This window comes from Nansenia antarctica (genome assembly GCF_963989245.1).
Source record: "Nansenia antarctica genome assembly, contig: SUPER_16_unloc_1, whole genome shotgun sequence".
In the NCBI taxonomy this organism is placed as follows: Eukaryota; Metazoa; Chordata; class Actinopteri; order Argentiniformes; family Microstomatidae; genus Nansenia; species Nansenia antarctica.
Window position 1 is genome coordinate 424,213 of NW_027663469.1, and position 18,004 is coordinate 442,216.

Genomic DNA, 18,004 nt, shown 5'->3' on the forward strand with positions numbered 1-18,004 from the left:
GAGTTAGGGGCCTACGCCGCTAGTTTTGATGAGTTCACTGAGGGGGTCAAAACAGTTAGAGGGTTAGGAAGTGAAGTTGAATCACATTCAGAACTGTCTTTGATATTCATCATAACATTGCCGTCAACACTGAAGCTATTGTGAAATGTAATGTTGAAATAATGAAATAACCAAAATGCAGTGTTGTGCTGTGTTTAACTGTGTCTTACCTGAGTTCAGATTCCGTCAGGTTAAAAAATGGACAAAAATTATTGCTAGACCAACATTCAACAGCATAACTAGGGCAACCAGAATTGAATTAGGACCCTGTGAAATAAAGACAAAAGAAAAAAAAATGCAGGACAACATTTTAATCGGGGCATTAGAACGACAGATATTCACACTGACCTGTTTTAACGTTTTACACAGTTTTCTTCAAATGACACCTTTCTCTGTCTCCTTGGACCCATTATCTGGCTTCTAGAATATGTGTTACTTACTGACTCCTCTACGTTGTCGCTGGCGATCTCCATGCTGGCTTGTTTGGTGTCTGCCAGGCTCCTCGGCTTAATCGACTCCTGTTTCTTAAGTTTGGGCTCTTTTGGCTCAGGTTTGCTCTCTTTGGCGAGGACGACATAGGCGGGTTTTGGCGTCACAGGTCTCGGGCTGGGCGCTCTGATCATCTTGGCGGGTGGGGGCAACCGGGCGAGGGCGGAGGGGTGCACCTCCCCGTGTTCCTCTGGGTCTTCGGGGGGGATCTTAACTTCGGCCTTCACCGGGTAACCGTGGTACTGAGTATGCAGCTGCCCGTTGACGGAGGTGCTGCCCGCCGGCTCCACCGCGTTGGACAGCTTCGGCTGGGGCGCTGCTTCCTGCCTGACTTCCTGTTTGAGTGAGAGCTTGGAGGCTGCCTTGGTGATGCCTGCGGTCAGGCTCTCAGCGGTGGGGGTCTTGTTGTCCTTGCTGCCGAAGAAGCTCTTCTTTGGGGCCGGGGCCGGAGCCGGGGCCGGGGCCGGTGCCGGGGGTGGGGGGGACGGAGGTGGCGAGGCCACAGGGCTGTTGGACGGGGAGTGGTCAGGGGTGGTGCCTTTGCGGTAGAAGTGAGGGCTCCCCGAAGGAGACTTCTCTTTCTTCACCTCTGGGACTGGTACATCAATAGGCTCGTTGAATCTTTGCTTTATGTAGTCAGGGCCTGGAAAATGGAAGGAGACATATAATACGTATTTATTAAGATTAAGATCACTTTATTGTCCATAGGACATTTTTACAAACACATGAATGCACATGTTGTATTTTCTTTATTTGTAGCACAGTACTCTACTCAACTTTCAAGTCAATGCCATGTTGTTTTCTATCACAATCAACACACATTTGTCTGTTGCTTTAGTTGACTTGAGGATAAACTTATATGTGACACGTTCTAATGCTTTGGTCCTCATATCGGCAATCAATCAAAATGTTCAGACTTTTCTTTTGAAACATGGAACTACGTTTCAACGTTGGTTAGAATCACAACACAAACTCGTTAGTCGAGCCAAAATACTGCAACGAAATAGATTTGATGAATAATCCCCACTGCTACCTAGTTAACTATAACACTACTTTACATTGTTAGCAGGCTCACAAAACAAGCTGTGTTAGTTGACTAGCGAGTGTGTCATTGATTTTAAACAACTTTCTTTCTTTTTTTCTGATTTATTCACATTTTTCGAAAGAAAAGTCCAATCATTACATCGGATCCCGACATGAGGACTAAAGCATTAGAATGTGTCACATATATATACAGTGCAATCCACAATTATTGGCACCCTTGGTAAAGATGAGTAAACAGGGTTATAAAAAGTTAACCTTTTGGTGAATTAGATTAATGTCACACTGAAAAAAAAAAAGAGAAACACCCAACCTTTAATTGAAGTAAATTTATTCTGAGAAAAAACAGTTCTGTCATCAAGAAATATTTTTTTCTAACAAATATATACATACAGTATATATCATGTATATCATTTGATGTTGCCCTTAGGGATCACAATTCACCCTTAGTTCACTGTCAGTTAGCTCAGGGTTATCATGCCTGTTCTGGAGAGATGATTTCACATACAGAGTAATCACTCCACTCCTTAGTTAACGGAGTTTCAGAGCCTCTCCAGTTGGTTTACGATTCCTGTTAGAGGTTCCAGGCATTCTTTGGATTCTCCTAACCACCGATGAGGCCAGAGCTATCCTACAGCTGACACCTCCACAGCTTCTCAGGCCAACAAGGCTGACACCTCTTTTCTGCAAGCTTGTTGTAGCATGTTGTTTTCAAATGGAAAGTTTACTCTATCTGTCCATCTATCTATCTATCTATCTATCTATCTATCTATCTATCTATCTATCTATCTATCTATCTATCTATCTATCTGTCTGTCTATCTATCTATCTATCTATCTATCTATCTATCTATCTATCTATCCATCTATCTATCTATCTATCTATCTATCTATCTATCTATATATATCTGTCTGTCTGTCTGTCTGTCTGTCTGTCTGTCTATCTATCTATCAATATGTCTGTCTGTCTATCTATCTATCTATCTATCTATCTGTCAATATGTCTGTCTGTCTATCTATCTATCTATCTATCTATCTATCTGTCTGTCTGTCTGTCTGTCTATCTATCTATCTATCTATCTGTCAATATGTCTGTCTGTCTGTCTATCTATCTATCTATCTATCTGTCAATATGTCTGTCTGTCTGTCTGTCTATCTATCTATCTATCTATCTGTCAATATGTCTGTCTGTCTGTCTATCTATCTATCTATCTATCTATCTATCTATCTATCTATCTATCTATCTATCTATCTGTCTATCTGTCTATCTGTCTATCTGTCTATCCATCTTCATTCACTGATGTCATGTCAAGTGACAAAGGTCAGACTGGGTTTGAGGGTTCAAAGCTGAGCTGGGGTTAGGGACTCAGCAATGTGACATCATCACACAAAACAGGTCAACAGGGCAGGCTTAAATACATGACACTGTGACCTTATTGCTCTTTTGAAAATGTTCCTCTCTAAACGCTGACCTTGTCTTTTTCCCCGGAGGTGGATGTGCATATGCTGGAGAGCACCAATTGAGTTATGCTAATTATATTCCACCCCTCACAAAAGATATTCCACCCCTACATTTCCATTTCAGATTAGCATATGCATCAGTCTCAGACTCAACAGGATGAAGAGACATCAACCAGACACAAAGGACATGGGACAAAGCAGGTTACATGGAGGGGGTAGTGATGGTGGGGTCTAGTTGCCCCTGGGGGCAGCTGCTCATGGGCACCGATCTACAACCAGTTAACCCTACCAACAACCTAGCCATAACCATTGGAGGGGAGATCTCCAAACTGACCCGAGACCAGGGGGGTCATTTATAAAACTTTGTGTAGAACTGGCGTGAAAAGGTTGTACGTAGACAAGCAAGAACGTTTACGCACACAAAGATTCTGATTCATAACACAGTGCAAACGCACGTCCCACGCCTTTTCCCTTTATAAATCACAATCAACTCTAACTTTTGCGCATGTGAACGAGTGTCTTGTCCCACCCTTTTAACGCCCATAGTTGCCTATAAATGATCAGTGAAACACACTTGTATCTGCCCGATTGAAGCATCGAAAACAGAATCAGCTTAAATTTAATTTGTCCTCCTGTTCACCTTATTATTTATGAGAATACATTTCATAACATGTATTGTATTGTAAGTATTGTTTCATAATTACAGATCCAACATATTTGTACAACATATTTGAGGGGTTGTTTCGCAAAAACAATCTCCGTTTCCTAAATCATGTTTTAATTGTTTCTTTTTTTTTACATTCAATTCAACTTTATTGACAGAGTACAAGCACTAAGACAACGAAACACAGTTCAGCATCTAACCAGATAGTGTATAGTGCAAAAGCCATGAATGTATGGACAGTATAGGCTACGGTATTACAGTGAGTATTATAAGTAAATGAATATAACGTTGGTATACGTGCAATGAATATGAATGTGAATGTGGCGTGTTCCAAGATGGCGGCGCGATCAGACGCGAGGCTGGAGGGGCTACCGACGTTGGTGCTTTTTAGTGTTTTTAAGTACATTTGTATGTACATTTTTATTTTAGTACTTATAGGGAACGGTTGTGTAAATAGTACCTACAGCAGACTAGACTTACTAGAAGTTGGTGCGCAAAACGAGAGGACAGTAACAGCAGAGTTCCTGAAGCAACAAAAGATCCCACTCGACATTGCTCGGTCGCCGGGAGAACAATGGTACTCAGTCCCGTCTCTGAGGCGCAAACGTCGGCGTCGAGACCGTAAGCAACGCCGAGGCCGCAGGGGAGGCCTGCTAGCTAGGCTAAAGAGGAGCCCAGATAAGCCTGCTTTGCCGAGTATCTTTCTGCTTCCAATAACACCGTGGGGGACAGCTGTGTGATTATTCTCACAGAAACCTGGCTCAACGACTCCATCTTGGACTCGGCCGTCGGGCTAGAAGGCCGCACTCTACACAGAGCGGACAGGACATTGCTTAGTGAGAAGACGCACGGAGGCGGCCTCATTATATCTACGAAGGACAGCTGGTGCTTAAACACAAAAACTGTAAGTAGCCACTGCTCCCCAGACCTGGAATACTTGACTGTTAAATGCCGACCCACATACCTCCCGAGGGAATTCAACGCGGTGTACATAACATCTGTTTACATTGCGCCTAGCGCGGATGGTAGCTTAGCATTGGCGCGGCTACATGACGTCATCAGTAGTGGACAGAGCGCAGACCCACAGGCAGTTCATATAATCGCCGGGGACTTCAATCATGCTGACCTGAAGGTAGTACTACCGAAGTTCTATCAGCATGTTAAATGTGCAACAAGAGGAGAAAAAACACTGGATAAGGTATACACCAACATCAAGCTTGCTTACAAGGCTAGACCGCTATCTCATCTAGGCATGTCTGACCACGTGTCAATCCTCCTGATCCCAGCCTACACTCCCATGAGGAAAAGTGCTCCCATCACCACTAAGACTGTCAGAACCTGGCCAGCAGGGTCCGCTCCACTGCAGATCTGCCTGAATGACACCTCATGGCAGGAATATGAGCATGAGGACCTGGAACAGTTCACGTCGTCGGTTCTGAACCACATAGTGAACTGTACCAACTCAGCCACCGTGGACAAACGTGTCCGGGTCTACCCCAACACGAAGCCATGGATGACTGTGAAGGTCCAAAAACTGCTCAAGGAGAGGGACAACGCCTTCTCAGCGAAGGACACACTGCTGTACAGCACCACCAGGGCTAACCTAAAGCGTGGCATCCGGGAGGCCAAGGCAGACCACAGAGAGAAGATTGAGGAATGTTTCCTGAGCAACGACTCCAGGCGGGTGTGGCAGGGGGTTCAGCACATGACAAACTTCAGAGCCAACAGGCTCACAGCCGCGGAGGACGACCCCCTGCTGGCGGAAAAGCTGAACTCCTTCTACGCCCGGTTTGACGAGGGTCGAACGGAGGTAACCACAACACAAACACCACTCTCTCCAGCTCTCAGCAGCCTCACCCTCACAGAGCATGAAGTGAGACGCGTGCTGAAGGCGGTGGACCCCAGGAAAGCCTCAGTGCCGGATGGCGTCCTGGGACGGGTGCTGAGGGACTGCGCCGACCAGCTGGCCGGGGTTTTCACCAACATCTTCAACCAGTCCCTGTCCCAGGCCACCATCCCACCCTGCCTGAAAACCTCAACTATCATCCCAGTCCCGAAGAAAAGCACGGTGAGCTGCCTAAACGACTACCGCCCGGTGGCACTCACACCAATCATCATGAAGTGCTTCGAGAAACTAGTCCGGGCCCACATAGTCACACGCCTCCCGCCCAACCTGGATCCATACCAGTTCGCCTACAGAGCCCACAGGTCCACAGAGGACGCCATCGCGACGACTCTCCACTCCACTCTATCCCACCTGGAGAGGGGAAACAGCTACTCTAAACAGACTGCTCTTTGTGGACTTCAGCTCTGCCTTCAACACCATCCTTCCAGACAGGCTAGTGACCAAACTACTAGACCTGGGACTATCACACTCTATATGTGCATGGATCAAGGACTTCCTGTCTGACCGCCCCCAGAGGGTGCGGGTGGGCTCCCACACCTCCACAGCCCTCAGACTCAGCACTGGGTCCCCCCAGGGCTGCGTGCTAAGCCCCATCCTCTACAACCTCTACACCTACGACTTCACCCCCGTCCACCCCAGCAACTCCATCGTAAAGTTTGCAGACGACACCACCGTGGTGGGCTGCATCTCGGGGGGGGGACGAGGCGGCGTACAGGGATGAGGTGGAGCAGCTGGGCAAGCTGTGCAAGGTTAACAACCTGCTGCTGAACCAGTCAAAGACCCAGGAAATCATCGTGGACTTCAGGAGGAAAAAATCTGAGGTCCAGCCCCTGCTCGTCGATGGAGGGAGCGTGGAGAGAGTCTCAACCCTCCGATTCCTGGGGGTGCACATACAGGATGACCTGTCCTGGAAGACCAACACAGCAGCCATCATCAAGAAGGCACAACAGCGGCTCTACTTCCTGAGAGTCCTCAGGAAAAACCACATCGGACAGGAGATGCTTGTGACCTTCTACCGCTGCGCAGTGGAGAGCATCCTCACCTACTGCATCTGCGTGTGGTTCTCCAGCTGCACAGCCGCAGAGAGGAATGCGCTACAGAGAGTCGTGAGATCGGCCCAGAAGATCACCGGCGCCCCCCTCCCCTCTCTGGAAGAGCTGTACAACACACGCTGCCTCAGGAAGGCCTCCAAGATCTCCAGAGACCCATCCCACCCTGGGAACGAACACTTTGCTCGGCTGCCCTCGGACAGGCGGTTCAGGACCATGTTCGCAAGGACAAACAGACTGAAGCTCAGCTTCTACCCCAGGGCCATTCAGGCCCTGAACACAGCAAAGACCTAGGTTCTAGGCCCTGGACAATCTAGACAATTTGATGGCAGCTACTAGATTGAAATCAAGTGCAATACTGAAACACAACTGTGAACATTTCAAACCTGCAAACTGCGACACTTTAAATGAATGTGCAATAACACTATGTGCAATATGACAACCCTCGGGTACATAAGGTTCAGAGATAGGAAATGTTAGAATAGGTATAGCATAGCATAGAGTACAGCACAGTGTTTTATTTGTATAGTATAGTATAGTGGATAGTGTACATAGCCTTTATTTATGTAAACCAGCTCTTTTCCCTTCTTGTTTTTAGTTTTTTTTCCTAGCACCAGGGGAGCCCCCCCTCCCAAATGTCGTTGTTTGGTACCTGTACTATATCAATGACAAATAAAGACCATTCCATATATGTAATATATTTGCATGAATATCAATATGTACAGTAAAGATATATGTACAGTGTGATATGTACAGGACAAGGATGAATATACTGTATGTACAGTTTGCAGTGTGCGCATATATTTTTTGTGTGCACTCCAGGGAACTCTTCATATAATACGTGAGAGGTAATATTTCGATTTATTTTACTCAATGGTATCAATTTCAAAGCGTTTCTCGGTTTTCATCCTTCAGCCATCGAAGTCGCAGTTGCTTATTTTTCCAGTTTCTGTGCGTACGCATGGGTCCGAGTGTACGTAGAGGACTGCACATTTTCATGTCAAGTAGTTTTTTTTATAAATCCCAAAATTGGCTTTACGCATGCTTTATTGCGTACACAACGTTTATAAATTACCCCCCCAGCACAGTGAGCCGAGTAGGGGTCACCAGGCTGATGGAAGACTGGGGACAGTTTGGGGGTGATGTACACAAATGATCCTTTGTTTTTTTTAGGCTATAGTACCTGGTTAATGGAGGTGTGGAGGGGCATAGGGAGGGGACTGAGAGTGTGGGGTTTGATTGTCAGGTTACCTGGTTGATGGAAGCCGGGAGCTAGCTCCCTGGCCACGGACCTGGCGATGTCAGAGTCCTGACTGGCAGACTGGCCCGCCTGGTCAGCTGCATCTCCCTTAGCCCTGGCGTGGGACGTCCTGGAGGAAAACACAGTTACAGTTAGGTCTGGTTAGGACTGAAACCAAGCACAGTTAGGTCTGGTTGGGACTGAAACCAAGCACAGTTAGGTCTGGTTAAGCCTGAAACCAAGCACAGTTAGGTCTGGTTAGGACTGGAACCAAGAACAGTTAGGTCTGGTTAGGACCTGAACCAAGCCCTGTTAGGTCTGGTTAGGACTGGAACCAAGAACAGTTAGGTCTGGTTAGGACTGGAACTATGCCCAGTTAGGTCTGGTTAGGACTGGAACCAAGAACAGTTAGGTCTGGTTAGGACTGGAACTATGCCCAGTTAGGTCTGGTTAAGACTGGAACCAAGAACAGTTAGGTCTGGTTGGGACTGGGAGAGGTGGTTAGTGTCGGTAAAGTCAACTTAGACCTGAAGACTTGTTACGTGTTAGCTTGCAGAGCTAATGTGTAGGCTTGTGGCACCCGTTATTGTGCTTCAGTGATAACTGAAAAGGATGTATTCATTCAGTCATTTTATCATTTGGAAACATAACCATGTTACCAAGAACATGAATGAATAAATAAATAAATAGATGAATTGAATTTGTTTCAATGACTGAACAGCTCAATAATATTTTAAGAGGTATTTTCATATATTTCTATATGGGTGTCTGTAATGTAATTCAACCACTCTAATCATTCTATGAATTCCATTTGATTCTACCTGTCCTTTCAACAATCTTGTGGGGAGAACTACTATTGTTCCCTCTCTGAAATGGGTAAGGTTCAGCCCTGAGTCTAACATAGTAGGGATTGTAAGAACTAGCCTTATATCAAATCACATTTTGTGACAGATTTTGTAGGAGCTGATCATTTCGACATTACTTCCTGGTCCGATAAAATTATGTTTTTTTGCTTATTTGCTAAAATACAATAATATTTCCTGGCTATTAAGACAACAAAGACCACTAATAACTTGTTGTGGTGACAATCAGTGAAATGTTCCTTTAATGGACCAGAAAAGCAGTAGGCTATCTAAATATTTATTAATGTTTGTATGGCTACTGTAACTTAGCAACCCTGCTTCATGACGCACCCTTCTTGGATTGACTTTATGACCAGCAGCCAGTCACGATATAAACACCCTGCCAGACTGACTGATCGCTCCACCCGATGACCGTGCTAACAAGGCGGGCTAGGGAGCGATTGTATCAGCTTCTGCCTATGAGGCTGTCTATGAGGCTGACCCAGAGGCAGCTGGCTAGGGGGATGCTGTAGTATTAGCTTCAAGTTTTGTTTCAAGTTTCAAGTTTTATCGTTACGTCACATTACACAAGTGTAAGAGAGTAAAATCCTTAGGCTTTGGTTCCTTGACATTGCAGCACGACGACAAATAAGCCTATGAGGCTGCCAGAGAGGCTGCCCCATGGGTGGCTAGGGGGGATACTGTATCAGCTTCTGCCTATGAGGCTGCCTGGGAAGCTGCCAGAGAGGCTGTCAGAGAGGCTGCCCTATTCGGTTGTTAAGTCGTGACGTGTTTCCGGGTCCAAAGTTGGCTGAGGCGCTGTCTTCGAAATGCCGCAATAATAATAATAATTCATTATATTTATATAGCGCTTTTCTGAGGCTCAAATACCCTGACAATATGGGGAAAACGGGAAAGTGCTGTGTCCCTTGTTGTATGAATAGATCCGAGTCTAAAAAACTATTAAACTGTCATTCTACCGCTGTCGTACACTGGTATTCTGGTGCAGAGAATTTCTGGTTTGGACCCGGAAATTGCAAAACGTCACGTTTGACGTCAGACTTAACAACCGAATAGGCAACTGGCTAGGGGGGTACTGTATAAGCTTAGTGCCTGGGAAGCTGCCTGTGAGACTGTCAGAGAGGCTGCCCCATAGGCAGCTGGCTAGTCTGCCTCCCAGCCCCACAGCCTAGATAGCCTCCTGAGGGGCAGCCTCTCTGACACCCTTGCAGGCAGCCTGGGAGGCAGCAGCTGACGCCGTAGACCCCTGGCTGGGGGAGGCTGTCAGGCCAGCTAGGCCGAGAGGCTGGGGGCTACGGCTGTATTCCTGTCAGCTGTTGATAAGTCCCCTCCTGCCTTGCCTTATTTAGTCAGGGCTCAGTGCTGCTGACACTGACACACTACGGAGGAGCAGGCAGGGAGGCTGGCTGCACATGTGAGCACAGCACAGCACAGCACTTACCGTCCCTCCAACCCCCCCCCCCCCCCCTCTCTCTCTCTCTCTCTCTCTCTCTCTCTCTCTCTCTCTCTCACACACACACACACTCACATAGCCTCTATGCCTCTCTCTCTCTCTCTCTCTCTCTTGCTTGCCCCCCCACCCCCTCCCCCTCTTTCTCTTTCTCTCTGTCCCTCACTCCTCTGGGCTTCCACCCAGATGATGGGAAAAGTGTGACGCAAACGGACCCCCCCTCTCCCTCTCTCCTCACGTTCCAAAGCTCTTACCACGCCGATCAACTCAGCCACACAACCGTCTTCAAAGGCAGAAGCCTCATTTCTCACATTCTCCCGTCGAAGCCGCTCGGGGACATATTACTATTTCATGACTTGAGTTGATGTCGGTTGCGAGCGCCTAGTTATGAGAAGGGCTCATTGAAATTCATAGGCCAGAAAACGCCAGAATAAAGAACATGCTAATTAGTTGTATTCATTAGACATTTAGATAAGAAGATTATCACGAGGATAGTGAGGATGGCCTTGTAGCAATAAATAGACTATTTTGATATCTATGAACAATTGAACATGGTGGGTGTTTTATATACTGTAGGCTACTAGTAGTATTATATCATGTCTTCCACACGAATCAAGCGGACAGTGTACAATGAATCAATGTTATTGTTGTTGTTCAATGCAGTGTTGAAAGAAAGCATCCTTCGCTAGGATTGTTAGGGTTAGGGTTAGGGGGGGGACTATAGGAGGGTCCATTATCAACATCTACACACCGATATCAGAGCAGTTGTTTATTTACATTGTGTCTTTTTAATTACGCTGCACATACATATCAGAGTGACAGAGCAGACCTTTAGGGCTCTATTCCCAGCAGAAGCAGCGCAGGCTTATTGGCAATCTGTGTTTGGTGGTAACAGGTGGGCGGAGTGACGGTGAACAGAGGCGTGTTCATGACGACGAGCAGACCGAGTGCCATCAGTTGCGCTGAAAAATTCGGGCCTTGAAAATAGCAATAATATTTCAGACCCACCCCCCCTAGCACCACCACCAGTGGCCCCACCAGCGCCTGCATTTGCACTGAGACTGGTGTTACTGCGCTCCGCACTTAACTACTAACTGGCTTGCTGTGCTGTGCTGGCTTGTCCTGGTATGAACCACGGCCATCACTCGGCCCCGGCTGACATGAAGACATTTCAACCCCCTGGGGTCCTGCTCTTTTAATCACACCTTTAATGGAGACTCTCCATGCTGTTTACCCTAGGTGTAGGGTATAAGCTGTGCGCAGATAACCTTGCTTTTTGCATGTGCTTGTAAATGCTAATGGTAACCATAACCCTAACCCTTGACATTTTACAGCTAAATGTTTTGAAATTAGAATGTTTTTACCTGATCTGTTTTCACCTAATCCGATCCCTATTCCCTATTTACTGTTACTACAGTAATTACAGTGTTATTACACAGGTATTGTCCTTATAGACCTTGGCAACACAGTAAAATACACAGAGAGAGAGAGAGAGAGAGTGAGACTCTTAATCAACTGACTCTTTCTTGAGAATCTCTGTCTTGACTGAGGCGACAGGAGACCCGAATTCTGACCCTTTAGGTCACAGCAGCCCATGCAGCAGTAGAGGCTATCATCATCATCATCATCATCATCATCATCATCATCACACATGCAGACGTGGACAACCCTCCTAGACCTACCTTGAAGTGGCTATTTCTACTTTAGTCCTGGCGATAGCTGCTGCCCGTATGGCCCCTTCCACAGCCCGGTCCACCTTCTGTTTAGTCTTGGTGTTTTTCAGGGGAATAAGCTGCTTCTTGATGCCCCGTGCCAAAGTATTGTTTTTATACTTCCCCTCTTCCTTGGTGCCGTCGGGGAACATTGTGCACCCGTAACCATGGCGTTTGTTGTTGATCCACTCCCCTTCGTACTTCATCCCGTTGGTGCGCTCGCTGACGCCGAAGCCGTTCCGCTTGTCGTTCTTCCACTCCCCCATGTAGGACTCGGTGGTGGTGGCGTCCACGTTGTCCTCCAGGGGGAGGTACTCGTCTGGCATGTCCCCGTCCCCGAAGCTGATGGTGGAGTTGGCGTCGCTGGAGCTGATCCTGCTTATGGCGTCACTGCGGCCGGAGCGCTTGCTCGATATCGACGACCTGGACTCGGACTTGTGGAGCTTCCGGAGGCTTCCGAACAGGGAACCCCGTCTGAAGAGGCCCTTCTTCTTCTCCCCCCCCTCGCTGTCGCTGTGGAAGTTGAGGACGAAGCCGCCCCGGGTGCCGGCGGGGGTGTCCGACAGGCTGTCATGGAGAACGGTGCCGTTGCTCTGCTCGCTGCGGAGGGAGGCCAGGGAGGTCCGGAGAGGCGAGCGGATGACCGTCGCCATCCCGTAAGGGACGCTCTGTCGTACGCCGTAACCATGGCGCATCCCGCCCGTCCACTGGCCCTGGTATGTACCTGGGAGGATGACATGGTGAAGAGAAGGATGAATACACACACGCTATCATGTTGCCATGATACCATGTTGCATCGGGAACACACACCTTTGGCCTGAGTCATAAACCACCCCTAAATGTCAACGAGTTGACATGACTGATAGTACTCAAGAAAGAGTTTGTTTGATAGTGAGGTTACAACAAGGTCATTGTTCTCTGTGTTCAAAGGAAGAATGAATACACAAACGGACGCTATGAGGCAATCATGATGCAATGATTACTGGAACAGAGGCCTGAAGTGCTGGCTAAAGGCATGGAAGAGGGGGCGGGCCAGTAGAGTAAGGCTAGAGATGTGTTGGATAGGTCTATTCATTCACCATGTTCCTTACGCCTCATTACACACAGGATCAAGGGGACACAATGTTGTAAACCAAAGACTATAAGCCGCTAACCCCGCAGTGACTCAGCCTGACAATGTCAACTGTCACTCTAACAATGTTTTCCTGCATTCAGATGTTGATGACTATTCGTTGGAGGTGGGAAATGCAGAAGAAGTAGCTTACTTTCTAAATCTATTGTATTGTATTGTGTTCTAGTCTATTCTATGTTATTCTATTTTGTTCTGTTGCATTCCATAGAGTTCAGTTCAGTTCCATTCTATTCTATTCACACAGCAGGTACAAGGGGTATAAAGTAAAACATTTCCAAAAGCGAGCGAACACTCATGTTCTCAATGCTTATCATCTTACTGAGTTTCCTACAGGCCCTGAATGTGTCCGTCATGTTCGCTCTAACTGGGAAGAGGGTGCTATTTTAAAAGATAGAAGTAACTTGAGACTTTGGGAAGTTTGACGATCCAGCCAGCCAAACATAATTTGGTCTATCCTGCTACGTAAAAGAATTAAAATCACACAGAAAATTCCATTGGAACTTGGAAAAGTCAAAAATAAATGTTTTTTTGAATGTTCCCGTTTATGACATTGAATGTAATAGAATTGAATGCAATGGAGAGAGTGACACAACATTACTATGGTGTGTAAATCCCCAGTGTCTCAAGGCTGACTCTGCCTTCTTTGCTGCTGAGAGATTCAACATCATTGACTTATTCTTCTGCTTCAGAGATGAGACAGTGGTTGAGAGTGACACAAGGAGAGCTGTGGAGACACAGAGAGAGCAGAGAAAGAAAACACTACCACACAGTAGCTTGTCCAAGAAGGCCTGACCAAGGCCAGCGGTCAGGCCTTGGTGTCTTCACCACCCAATCAAAAGTTTTCTTTGTTTTCTTCCCTCCTGAATTGTTGATATTGTGGAGATGTGTTTGAATGTTTAATCTCATACTCATATTGTATTTACTGTAGGTCCATATACAATGTCTATCTATTTAGCGCTTAAGCAAGGTAAAACCACCCCCCCCCCCCCCCCCCCCCGCCCTTCCCAGGTTTGGCTCTGTCTGGTACTGTGGCCTGGCCTGCAACGTACCCAGCTACTCACTCACACTGCGAAAAGCATTTTTAGTGTAATGACAGGGTGCAAATATCAGGCTTTCCAGATAATCTGCAGCGCCGGTTTGATTGAATCCGGCCGACTGTAATGTCACTGTATTCATTGAAGTTGAGGGAGACAATGATTAATCCTAGGAAGCATGGGAAAGTGTGTTCAGACATAATCTATAACCAAGTCCCTTACTGTATGTTTACCAATATAAAACACTAAATATCCTCCAGTTATGGGACAGCAGGGAGTTCAATATTATCTCCAAAATAGCTAATAATAATAATCCTTACAGTGTAAACCTGTATCTATGCAACACTAATACGTTTTGACCACCTGTCTCACTGACACAAACTGTCAGAAATACAGCAAATAAGGCCTACACGCTGGGCTCAGTTACTTCCTCTAAAGGAAATGTTGCACAGTAATGTCTATATTGTTACTGACGAACTGAGATCAATATCTGTCTATAGGACTGTGTGCTGCTGGTTGAAAATCACTTTGATTTTGCAAGTGAGTGACTGTTTCTATTTTTAGACATGACCTCTATGAGAGAGCAGAGATCAGTGCTGCTGACCAGTCCTAAACTGGGCTATATATCAATTCATGTTTTCCCTCAGTAAAATGCAATGGCCCACAGCCCACTTAGTTTGTAACAATTGAATTGGTTTGAAAAAATATTCTCGCTCGTGAAATGAAAAAAGTATCAACTGTTGTTGGTCATTGTAAGACAACATTGCAACTTCGTAACAGGGGAAGAGTAGAGATGAGTGTGTCCCATTCAACTCCTCTCTCCATTAACCACACACTCTCACCTCCGTCTCCGTACGTCTCGATCCCGTACCCATCCTGCAGACCGTTACTCCACGTCCCGTCGTACCTGGCGGGTGTGTGCAGACTCTGACGTACTCCGTATCTCCCCTTAAACCCGTGGGTCCACTCGCCGCGGTAAATCCACCTGCCTTTCGACTCCACGCCGAGTCCGTGCCTCTTGCCCTGCGCCCAGTAGCCCTGGTACACGTTCCCGCTGGGCCAGGTGTACACCCCCACTACCTCGAAGCCGTTGTTCCAGGAGCCGGAGTACTCGCCTTGGCCCCGGGGCCCGGTGCAGATGCCGTGTCCGTGGGCTTTGCCATCCTCCCAGCCGCCGCAGTATGTGCCCCCGTCGTCAAAGTCGAAACGGCCGCCCGTCATTCAGACGATGAGCGGTATGAGCGCTTATGAGAATAAGCGCGGTATAATAGAGCTGCCGGATAGCGGATATTGTGATCACTGCTGCCCCCCACCCCCCCCTAGGGTCCCGGCACGGATTATTGGAATAAAAGTAGGAGCGCCGAAGTGGGAGTGGTGCGTAGTACAGTGTGGTTGGGTGGTCGCAGCTCTAGGGGTGTCGGCGGTTCCAAGCGTAGATGTTGATGGATCACTGCCACTGTGTGTGTGTGGTGGTCGGTCGGCTATAGCGGGACGTGGGAGGGAGAGAGGGAGAGAGGGAGAGAGCGGCACCCCTGCGCTCCACTGCCAGAAATCCAGAATTGCTCCTGGTGTATTTTATTATGACTCTCTCCTCCCACTCCCTCCCTGTCTGTCTTTCTTTCTGTCTCACAACCACAGAGAGAGAGAGAGAGAGAGAGAGAGAGAGAGAGAGAGAGAGAGAGAGAGAGAGAGAGAGAGAGAGAGAGAGAGAGAGAGAGAGAGAGAGAGAGAGAGAGAGAGAGAGAGAGAGAGAGAGAGAGAGAGAGAGAGAGAGAGAGAGATTTGGTATTCTTATATGCATTCCATTAGCCTACATTTTTGGCATTTAGCAGACGCCTTTATCCAAACAAATATGCCATCAGTTAATCAGTTATTGTTGTTTGGGTTACCATTTGAGATGTAATTTTTTCAATCAAAGAACACATTCAAAAAGACAGTAAAAGAAATGAGGTATTTAAGAGAGGCGTTTTGAGAGTTCACTACATTGAAATGTTACTCAACAGCCCTGGTGTTATACAATACATGAATGACTTTCAATATAATAACATTCAGCTTAATACAATCGTATCAATCAGACCATACAATAATTAAAACTGGTTATTGTCAAACAAACAGATAATACATTATCAACACTTGAGTGATTGAGATTATACAAATCAACAGATGTTATGACCACAGCAGGGGAGGCTGGTGGTAGAAATCGGAGGGCGGGCACATTGTAATCCATGCAATGAATGGAATAAGGAATGGTATCAAACACACGTGATACTGTCCCTTATTTCATTCCATGCATTAAAATGAGCCCGTCCTCCGATTTCTACCACCAGCCTCCACTGGTTCACAAGTGACATCTACTGGTACAGCCTATGACTGGTCATATGACATACAGTACAATAATCGTTCATTTGATGGGTAGGCTATCCGATGCATTTTTCTGGGTCACAGAAACTAAATCTCATTAACCGGTTTTGAAATCACATGGTCAATGTACATACTGCACAGAATGACTCATCATTAAATACAGCCCTAAAAAGTCTAAAAAAAAATATATATATATATCATTGAGCACATCAAGTGCCTGAAGGATGGCATGGTGTTGAGAAATATGTCAAAAATAAATAAACACATATCTTCATATGCAGTACCTCGCAGTTTCCACATGTTGCTCTCTTCCTAGAAATCACCACAAGGTGGCAGTGTGTGCACAATATATTGCTCATCTTTGAGCATGGTCATCACGGGAGTCTGGTGGAGGCATTTTAGACACGGAATGGAATAGGGAATGGTATCTTTCCTTATTTCTTTCCATGCATTACAACGGGCCCATCCTCGGATTTCTGCCTCATATATATGTCACTACTATGGATTACATACAGTATGCCCAAACTCTTTTACCGGTATCGTATGATGCAATACTTTCTTTTTGAATGAATGAATGAATGAATGAATGAATGAATGAATGAATGAATGAATGAATGAATGAATGAATGGTCTTTATTGTCATTGCTATAGTACAGGTACCAAACAACGAAATTTAGGAGGGGTGGCTCCCCTGGTGCTAGGAAAGAAAAAAAAACTTTAAAAAAAACACAAGAAGGGAAGGAGCTGGTTTACATAAATAAAGGCTATGTACACTATCCACTATACTATACTGTACAGATAGACGACTAGGGTTGTCATATTGCACATAGTGTTATTGCACATTCATTTAAAGTGTCGCAGTTTGCAGGCTTGAAATGAAAATGTTCATAGAAAGCAAATGAATGAGGACAACGTTGCATGTTATGGAATTTCCTTTCATAGGTGTCTTCAATTATTGGTTTGAATGTTTTAAGTTTTATAGAAAAGTATTTCTTCTCGTTGATAATTACTGGAGGAAATCAATAGAAGACACACACGCGCGCACACACACACACACACACACACACACACACACACACAGTACACACACACACACACACACACACACACACACGCACACACGCACACACACACACACACACACACACACACACACACACACACACACACACACACACACACACACACAGTCCCCCTACACCAGGAGGAGATGAAACCCAGGCCAATAATAACACCAGCTAAGGGTTTCTGAGAAATTAACAAACTACATGAAATGACCAGTCATTTGGCAGCAAATCATTGTTCATATCAGACCCATGTACGTATTATCTTTATCTTGTTTGGAGTAATAGTCCAAGATTCTTCAGAATGAACTGTTTATATCAGGAGAGAGTATTATCTTTTAATAATACCTTTGTCCCACACTCCCTACTCAGTGGTGGGCTTGTTTGCAAACACCTTGAATTGTGTAATCAGCTTCAAACAGGTGTAACACGTGTGTACTGTAGGTACAGTAAAGTGTACCTAAGTAACGACTATGTAACCACTGTTCCATGTAATACTG

General features: G+C 46.1%; 1 protein-coding gene across 1 annotated transcript; it reads right to left on the reverse strand.

Moving 5' to 3' along the window:
• Positions 1-225: 225 nt before the first annotated feature.
• On the reverse strand, positions 226-15,300 carry jph1b (junctophilin 1b; the record flags this gene model as incomplete). Its single annotated transcript, XM_080550779.1, has 5 exons — positions 226-306; positions 480-1,171; positions 7,900-8,018; positions 11,884-12,637; positions 14,922-15,300. The coding sequence occupies 5 exons, from the start codon at positions 15,298-15,300 to the stop codon at positions 226-228; spliced, it is 2,025 nt and encodes a 674-aa protein (XP_080406905.1).
• Between the last annotated feature and the right edge of the window lie 2,704 nt (positions 15,301-18,004).